The 9681-nt window shown below is 40.3% G+C and overlaps 1 protein-coding gene across 3 annotated transcripts in view; it reads left to right on the top strand.

Moving 5' to 3' along the window:
• The window catches only part of dock2 (dedicator of cytokinesis 2), a 117221-nt gene that overhangs the window by 87792 nt on the left and 19748 nt on the right, over positions 1–9681 (top strand). For all 3 annotated transcript variants that reach the window (XM_030061271.1, XM_030061270.1, XM_030061269.1), the window contains exons 27-31: positions 5999–6097; positions 6366–6460; positions 8248–8326; positions 8962–9062; positions 9458–9516. In XM_030061271.1, coding sequence (XP_029917131.1) covers positions 5999–6097; positions 6366–6460; positions 8248–8326; positions 8962–9062; positions 9458–9516 — 433 coding nt within the window. The remainder of the gene's footprint in view (positions 1–5998; positions 6098–6365; positions 6461–8247; positions 8327–8961; positions 9063–9457; positions 9517–9681) is intronic.

The raw sequence follows: 9681 nt of genomic DNA, 5'->3' as shown, positions 1-9681 counted from the left end.
AAAAACCTTAGTTTTTAATGCAGAGCACAGTTATTATTAATGGACACATTTTAAGTGATTATCACAGTGATTATCACAGCAATTATTATAGAGAAATTTTAGCAATTGTACACATGTTCAAAAGGTGCAATTACCAATCCAGGTCAACTTTCTATTTTCACGGGGCAGATTCTCACATTTTTTAAACAGGAATGGCAGTGAATAGAGGCAAGGACACATTTGGACACATTTTGGCTTTAGTGAAGATGACACTGAACTGTTTCAGAGACCAAAAGGTAATACTACCAAGCTTTTTCAACACTTGGAGCTCAATCACATTACCAAATATGAACAGTGCATGGCTCAAAAAAAGAGAGAGGGCCCAGCAGTGCCTCAGCAAAGCAGCTGTTGATAACACAAGCATTTTCAAATGCTTGATTGAAAGAACATCTTTTAAGTATATTTGAGCTAAACTGGTCAATTAATGGTAATATTGATTTGATGATATTGATTTGAGGTCATATTGCCTAGCCCTACTTCTAAGATACCAAAGCATATTCTGTGCACTCTCACACAACCTATGTTTGCGACAGATACAGTTAGAGCAGAGAGCACAGTTGAGAACATAAACACCAAAGTCACCCATGAGTTTTGCTCTGCTGCTCTGTGTTAATATTTACACACACACACACACACACACACACACACAAGTTGAATAACAGTTTTGACTAATGGGTTAATCTCCCACAAGCTTTACAATTTAAGGCCTTCATTTTTTTCACCAAGCTATGCAGACTTATTTTCAGTTAAGTTTCTCTTGATGCAGCAGTGAAATTAGAGTTATTAATAGATTTTTTATCGCTGCTGATTGTGTAGACAAGGCAGGATCACAAAGCAAAGAAAATGAAATCAGGCAAATGTTATAAATTTCTCTGTGTAGTTTCACAAAAACATCTGAATTGGGCCAGCAGCAGTGTGAGTTTCAGTCTCTTATTTTTTATTATAGTACACTACTTGAACTTCTAATTGATCAATTTGGCCCACAGGCATATCGACCCTCAGATTAATACAGAACAGAGTTAATGCAGTATGCCAGACTTTATTGTTGTTTCTTTGTTCTTTGCTAATGTATTTTCACATCTAGGTGCCATTAAAATGGTCTTAAGATGTCTTGAATGTGGCTTTTTGAATAAAGGAAGAGTGAAAAAAATGGATGGATGAATTGAGGGAGGGAAAGAGATTGAGGGAGGAGGAAGAGGAGAGAAATCCCAGTCCTCTCCAGCATCTGTGCCCTGCTTTTTCAATAATCTCTTCAGTGTTGCATAAGACCTTTGCCTGAACCAGTCCTGAGCTCTCACGCTCTCTCTCTCTGTCTCTCTCTCTCTCTCTCTCTCTCTATCACACACACACACACACACACACACATAGACACACTGCATTTGTAAATTTATTAACAAATGCAAGGCACATATTCTCTCCATATGCCCCTGCATGTCATACCATGTGCACGTCATGTGTGTTGAAACGTGTGAGGCTGTTATTAGGTGGATATTGGAGCACTTGACTGTGTGTGTGTGTGTGTGTGTGTGTGTGGATGTTGTTTAAAGAGATTGAGAGCATAAGTCCTCAGAGAAGTCCAATTACACTGAAGTAGGGCGATACATCATGTGATCCATGTGATCTCCATCCCATTTCTCTCTCTCTCTCTCTCGCTCTCTCTCTCTCTCCCTCACACACACACACACACACACACACACACACACACAGTCGATACAGTTAAACCAGTCAGCACTGTGTGCATGTGTTCTTGCTTTCTTGTTTCTGTGCACAAAAATCTTCATAATGCAAATAACAGTCATTTCCCATTCTCAGTTTTCCTTGTGCTGCAGGAGGGGAAAAATTACTTCAGCATCACAAACCTCGTTACGGTTTATTATAATATGCTTCCTCATTCATTATTCCATGCATAGTCTTTCCTTAATTCATGTGAACAAGTTAATTAACAATCAGAAATGAAGATACTTGAATCAAGATTTGGTAAGGCATGAGGGATAGGTTTGTTATTTTTGCATAAGATGCAACATGTTATTGTTAACAACAAAAAGTTGTCAAGAATACTGAGAGAGAATGGCCTATGCAGGGATGTTGAGAGTTTAGAGTCAGTCAGATGGAGGGTTTTATTTTGGTCAACACTAAATCCTCACCACATCTCAGTGAAGTGGCTGTTGTGGCCGCACTTCCTATACACTGCATGTTCATTTGTAACCATTTAAATCTGTTCCGACAGCTTTTATGCATAATTCTACATACAGGTTTCAACAACTGAACAACTGAACCCAGAATATCAATTTGGAAATTCAGGTTTCATTTCTGGGCTCTGGTTCCTCCAAATTCAGTTGAAGCAGCATCAGAGCACAAAAAAATTGACAGAAAACACATCATCATTTCTTGTTTATGATAAGAATTGAACTGGTATCAGTTTTTATTTACTGCTTAACCTTGTCAATGCTGCCAGTCCCATCTATGGTTTTGTCACTGCTGTATAATCGAGTTTTGTTCAAGCCTGCAGAACTTTATTTGAAACTTCAGTGGTGATTGTAAAGTTTCCAAAGACAACAAATATGTGCTACTGAATTACAAGGAAATTTGTATAAAATGCTGCACACTGCAACTCAATATTTTGTATTTGATGTAATGGAGCAGCCACAAAACAATGGCCCCTTGGCATTGAATAAAATGAATGAATGAATTCGCTCAATATAAGTCTAATGTAGCTTTGCAACCAGCAGATACAGAATACATATGGGACCTTGTTGTACAATATGGGAGATCATGTTTTTTCTAACTTTGAAGCTACTGAAGGGGGAATTTAAGAGGAAATCAGAGTTAAAGGGGTAAAGCAAGTTCTCCACATACACTTGAAAATGCATTTTTTTGCATCCATTTTCCTGGATCGTTACTGTAAAGCTGTCGCAGTTCAGAAATTTACAAGTCAGAAGTTCCAAGATGAAATGAATGCAGCTTAAAATACACATTGTGTATGTTATTGTTAAAACTTGTCAAAACAATTGCATATTGGGCACATTAGTTACTTCTCATAATTTTTTGAATTGGTGGAGATGTCATTTCAGAGTGGACTGCCTCAAATTATCTGTACATGCATTTGTGACCATGTGTGAGTGTTTTACCCGCCCAACAACAGGCAGCAGGGCGGGCAGCGATGTCACACTGAATAGATTTCCCCGCCCTTTTGGGGATGAAACGTGATGAGGAGGCGAGAGGGAAAAAGGAGAAGAGAGATTAAAGAGGGGAGTGTGTTGACAGGGTCTCTGGTGTCATGCTGAACCAAGGCTAAACCCACTGAGCCCACATACACACACACACACACACACACACACACACACACACACATACACACGTCCAATTAGAAATGTATGTAAGGCATATTACTGACAGAGAGTGACTGTGTGAGGTGGAGTATGAAGAGATTAGGAATCTTTTTAATTTGTAAGAGAGAGTGCAAGACAGAAATTTGATAGACTGGTGTGTGTCTGTGTGTGTCTGTATGTGTGTGTGTGTGTGTCTGTGTGCTCTTGTCAGAGGGAGCCAGTGTTTGACTGGAGATTGTTAAAGCCTAACCCTTCAGGCGACTCTATTCTCACTGAAAACACATGAGACCTGCTCGCATCTACAGAATACCAATGTGTTCGTTTGTGTGTGTGTGTGTGTGTGTTTGTGTGTGTGTGTGTGTCTTCAAATTAACTTTTAAAATGATGCACAGAAGGTGTGCATTACCGAGCATATGTGAGTGAAAAAATATGTTCCAATTACTATGCAGGCAAGCGCAAACACACAAAACAGACGCACGCACCTTTCCCATTTTGATCAGAGGTGAGCCGTCAAAAATTCAGATGCTGTTCATCTTTCATCTTCAATTAGCCATCCATCATCATCTCTATCTTTCCCTCCCTTCATCTTTCTCTCATCATCTTCTGGCACCGACCTGAAACTGAAAGAACGGAAACGACCGAAGGGGGTGGGGTGTGTGTGTGTGTGTGTGTGTGTGTGTGTGTGTGTGTGTGTGTGTGTGTGTGTGTGTGCGCGCGCTGGGGGGGGTTTCAGGGCACATACGAAAAGGAGACAAGAGTATTCATAGATAGAGAAACAAAAGAGTAACATCAGATAAACATTTAGGGTGTAGAGTGGTGTGAAGAATAGTGGCTAACAATATGAAAAAAGCAGAAGAAGATGAAGATGGAGGAGGGAGGTTTTTTTTCTGTCTTTGGAAGTGGATGAATGGAGCTGGTTGCAGACTGAGCACAATGTCCTTGCTTGCCGGTCTCAAGCACAGGGTGCTCTATGCTGTCTGAGAAATATCGACTGCCTCTCTGTTCGTGTGTCACTTCAGTGGCGCACGAGCCGGTGTCAGTTTTATGTGTCACACTTCACAATCCATGCCCTGAATCGCCCTCATGTCATTTTCTGTGCCTTTTCTGTCCAGCTCTGTTCATTTCTGCTCCGTCTAGTTTGGTTTTGCCACCTTCTCTCTCTCTCAGACCCTGCTCCTCCCTCTCTCTTTCCTTCCCTCTGGATGTGGGAAAGGTGAGCGCTAACTTTTGCACGGATTTTGGGATTTAATCCAGCTCAAGGAGTTTTCCTCAGCATAAGTAGTTTTCATACACGCTTAGCTGTAATTTCTGTTGAAATGTGTTGCAGGTTCTTTGCCTATCCTTATCCTCTCAATTCTTTTGCTCTTTTTCGCTCTCTACTCCTACTCCTAGTTTTTACACAGTGCTTGTATTGTAGAGGTGCAACTTATAGCATTTCTAGGTACCAATACATTGGACAATACCACTGCACAAAGACTACCCTTAAAAAGGGTTTGTGAATGTTTTGTAATTAGATTTTTAATTAGATTTCATACACTTTAAAAATCATTAATAAACAGTCATGCACAAGTTATAACAGTATTCAGACATTCACTATTTAGCATGATCAAGTTACTGCGGTACTGCATCTCTTCTGTTATATGTTTGAGCTTGCCTGTTGCTCAGCTTACTTAACTTGGTCTTGCCAAATAGTGAGCCTGCATCCATATTTAAAAACTGTGTCAAAATTTGTTTATAAATGTTAATTAATGATTTATAGTGTTTGCAACCTAATTAATAATCAAATTATAAACCCTTCATAAAACCTTTATAAAGGTAGTCTTATTGTAAAGTGGTACGAATATATCATTGTCAAATTAATATATACCTCGGTATAATTTAGTGGAAAAAACATGAGACCATGAGTCTAGACAACTCGAATCCTGCCAGTGTCTTAGAGAAACATGTTAAGAAGTATTTTTTTCTTTAAGCTTTTCAATTATTCCAACATAATTAACATATTTATTTATTTATTCATGTATTCCTTTATTTATCTATTTATTAATTTGTTTTGTGAAGCTTTAGCTCCATTTACAAAGGAAGACCAGCATGCCTCTCCCTGTTTTGTACCATGAAACAGTCTCTCTTTGTGCCATAAAGAAACTGAGATTTTCAAACTTAAATTACCGTGTAAATTGCAACGCCTGTAGAGGCTGCCAGTCTTACATGCAGTGTGTGTTGCTCATTTCAAGAACACATGGTTTGAATTCAAAAATGTTAAAATGTTACATATAACACCTTTTTAAAAAATAGTAATTTTCCTTGTTTTTAGCACTGACTTGCCACATCTTCCACCACCCCTAAATAAAGTCAGTGATGCTATAATATTCACGATGTGACTGCGTGGTGCAGCTTGTGGCACACGCAGGACTGGACTGAGCTGTTTCCATGCTGCTTTCATGAGGCAGGCTGAAACATCGCACAGCAGCAAATTACCTTGAGAGATTTAATTTTCCTTGGCTTGAAATGTATGCCACTCAGGATGAGAGCAGCTGCTCAGTGGCCAAAATGTAATGATGTCGCTAACTCCTATGCCCTCACCCAGCCTCTATGTTGTCTCTCTCTTTTCTTATCTCTCTCTCCCTCTCTAGTCCAGGGTGGTGGCCTGCATGACAGCTATTCTCAGTCAGATGGATGACCGTCACTACTCCTTATACATAGAAACCTTCACTGGCACTACTGATCTTGTGGTAAGTGCACACACACACACATGGACAAACACAAATTCACTTCAGACTTGCCAAATGCACACTTTGTGCAAACACACTGACAGGCACACAGACCTTGCAAAATTAAAGCAAATACACAATATACGGTGTATTCATACAGCAGGTCTCAGTAACAAACTGTAGCCCTCTCGCTCACCAATTCAAACTCTCATCACGCAAGTGTACAGTGTGTACATACACTTACACACACTTGTTCTCGGTTCTCTTTATCTTGTGTGTTTTCCTGCAGGACTTCCTGATGGAGACCTTCCTGCTCTTTAAAGACCTGATTGGAAAACATGTCTATCCCTCCGACTGGATGGCCATGATCATGGTGCAGAACAGGTACCACACTGCAAACACGTTTGCACACACACACACACACACATACACACACACTGCAGGGCTGCTGTCACTCATCCAGTGAAACACTGTATAAATTTCATTCTCACCTTGTTCAGCTGAATTCCAGATGTATCTGCCAGCTGAGATTCTAAAGATCCACTCTGCATTTGGGAATCAAATTATTGTGTTTTAGTAAAGATACTCTCTTTTTCACAACTTATCGATACTTGAAGAGATGACAAACAAGAACAGCTTTACTGCTCGTAGTGAACCAGTGTGCTTACCTAAGTTTATCGTTGTACACTTGATGGTTGTTAATAGCAGTCCAGGCATGTGGTTATTTACTAGACAATTCCCCCCACTGCTGTTTTTTTTTTTTTTTTTTATTAAGTTAACAGGGCCTGAGAACAACTTTTGAGTCAGTTTAAATGGATATATGCCCAGTACCTGACATACTGGTAATTTCCTTTTTTTTTTTTTTCTTTTCTTTTCATTTCTGTCTTCTTACAAGTGCTAGGTGGCAGAAATCTTGACAGGGGATCCAGCAAGGCTTGTCCTCTTAAAATTCATCCTCTGCGTCAAATTTTCTATTCAAGAAACTCCACCAGTGTGATAAAATCATTCTCACTCTTTGAAACTGCAAGTGACACATCTATTCTTAATGTATACGGGGACGACTGACCGAGCGCCCATGCTGGTTTTCAGTACCACCCCCGCTTCACCCCAATGCAGTTAAACGCACAATCGGTTAAGGAATCTTAACCATCAGCCTCTTCTTCCTAAGCCCACTTCTTTAACCTTCATGTGCCACTTCCCCGATGTGTCTATGAAATTCTGATGTGTTATTAAGTGATATTAAGGCAGGAATGCCATCCAGGGCCAACAAGGCATGGTGCCTTTGCCCTTTAAAGGATTGTTTATGTCTGCAGTGACTTGTGCATCCACACAAACCCAGGCAGGGATAAGGCAAAGAGATAGTAAAGCTGGGATCAAGGCTGGGACGATGAAAAAGGCTGATGTGACGGATGTGTCTGTCTGTGTGTGAGTGTGTGTGTGGTGTGCATGCAACTGACAGAGCTATCAAGCGGCTAAAGCTGTGTGAGACAGCAACAGAACGAGAGAGACAGGCAGAAGGCAGGAAGTGAGAATGAGGTAGAGGGAGAGACAGAAGATGATAAGGAGAAGCTGTAGACTGGGGAAAGGAGAGCGATGGGCAGATAGAGAGACAAACTCCCACTGAAAAGAAAATGAGAGAAGGAGCAGAGGGAGAAGGAGCGCCAATTGGCTGTGGATAACAATGACAGATAGGTAGTGTTGGGGCAGAGAGAGATTGGGGGCATGCTTACTACTTAGCTAAACTTCTCTTCACTTTCAGAACACTTGCTGATACATCTGCTAAACACCATCTGATACACTATCATTATTACATTAAATTATCATGATAATTCTTTTTTAATGGAGATGTTGAATCTAAAGCACTGAAAGTAGGCGTAATTATGAGGAGGATGTCAGACTTTTTTAATCCCAAGACAGGAGTTTATTTACCAAAAAATGGTTTTGTATTAATTAACACTTCATTGGCAGTCAAACAACTGCATGAGCAAGTTAATTTTTGCATTATTTGATGGTGTTGCTATATCATCAGCATTCAGTTCCATTTCACTTGGTTCAATGCCTCTTTGATTGCATATTTGACGTATGTGTATGCCTGCGTGTGTGCGTGTGTGCGTGTGTGCGTGCGTGCGTGTATGTGTGTGTGCTTGTGTGTGGGCGCACATTTCCATCAGAGTGTTCCTGAGAGCCATCAATATATATGCTGATACTATGAACCGCAAGTTCCTCAATAACGACGACTTTGAAGTGCAGGTTGGTATGGATTTCCAATTTTGTGGATCTACAGTGAATACAAAGTTTGTTTATTTGCTCATTCATTAAGAACTCCATTAGCTAATACCATAGGTCTGTCACACTATAAACTAGGTGACACACAGTTAAAACACAGCAAGCATTTATATAGCCTACATTACACTACACAGCACATTTACACATACAAACAAACCTACAGTAGTACATTCCATAAAATAAACATTAGTTTGTGTTAGTTCATACAGTCAGCTGCATTAGATGCTCATTTAATTTCTTTTTTTAGTAAACACAGCTCTATGGATCTTTTTCACAGCAACTATTTGAACATGAAATAGCAGGTAAAAACAGGTGGTGCTAATGACATTAATTAAGGTTCTGTTCCATTTAGCTCTAACTGAGCCGGAGTCCTGCTGCTGTTCATGCTGGCTCACTGGGAGGACACTGCTCCATTTAAATAGAATGGAACCATAATTAATACCATTTGCCACACCTGTGTTTGCCAGCGATTTCATGTTAAAATGGCTGCTGTGAAAAGTGTCTGTTGTGTTTGTATCTGATACCATATTACCTGCACTGCTTAAGATGGATCCCCATTCTCTCACTTACCCCTGCCTTCCCTCTCCCCCCCCCACCAGTTGTGGAATAACTATTTCCACTTGGCGGTGGCGTTTATTACCCAGGAGTCTTTGCAGCTTCAGCATTTCTCGCCGACCAAGAGGAACAAGATCCTAGCCAAGTGAGAGACAGACAGACCGTATAATCTCTCCTTATTTAACACACCTACTCTCCCTGCTCTAATGAAACGCTCAATGATTTTTAATCTGTTGTGGCCTCAGCACTGTTGTTTATGTGTGTAATGCCTATGGATAGACACTGAATTTAGTTCATGTTGGGGCAGATTAGCAGTGCATCATCTTTCCCATTGGGCCATTTAGTTTAAGAGAGGGAAATTAACATTATTGACATTGAAATTGGTTCTGAACCAAGGTGATGATTTCTCTTTGTCTAATAGTACATGTTTCTGTCTCTCTCTTATCTCTCTATATCTCCCCTCATCTCTCTCTCTCTCTCTCTCTCTCTCTCTCTCTCTCTCTCTCTCTCTCTCTCTCTCTCTCTCTCTCTCTCTCTCAGGTATGGAGATATGAGGAGACTCATTGGTTTTGCCATACGTGACATGTGGTACAAACTTGGTAAGAAAAAAAACATGCAAACATGACTGGCTCATGCCAACAAGGTTCATGCAAATGTGGCATGGCTCGCTGCTTCTCTGATGTTAGAAAAGCATAATCAAATTGCTTTGTGTCCATGTGTGTTCATATGCATGTGTGTGTGTGTGTGTGTGTGTGTGTGTGTGT

Source organism: Myripristis murdjan, chromosome 10 (assembly GCF_902150065.1).
Source record: "Myripristis murdjan chromosome 10, fMyrMur1.1, whole genome shotgun sequence".
Classification (NCBI taxonomy): domain Eukaryota; kingdom Metazoa; phylum Chordata; class Actinopteri; order Holocentriformes; family Holocentridae; genus Myripristis; species Myripristis murdjan.
Note: the sequence above shows the minus strand (reverse complement) of the source record. Positions and strands in the feature narration are given on the sequence as shown.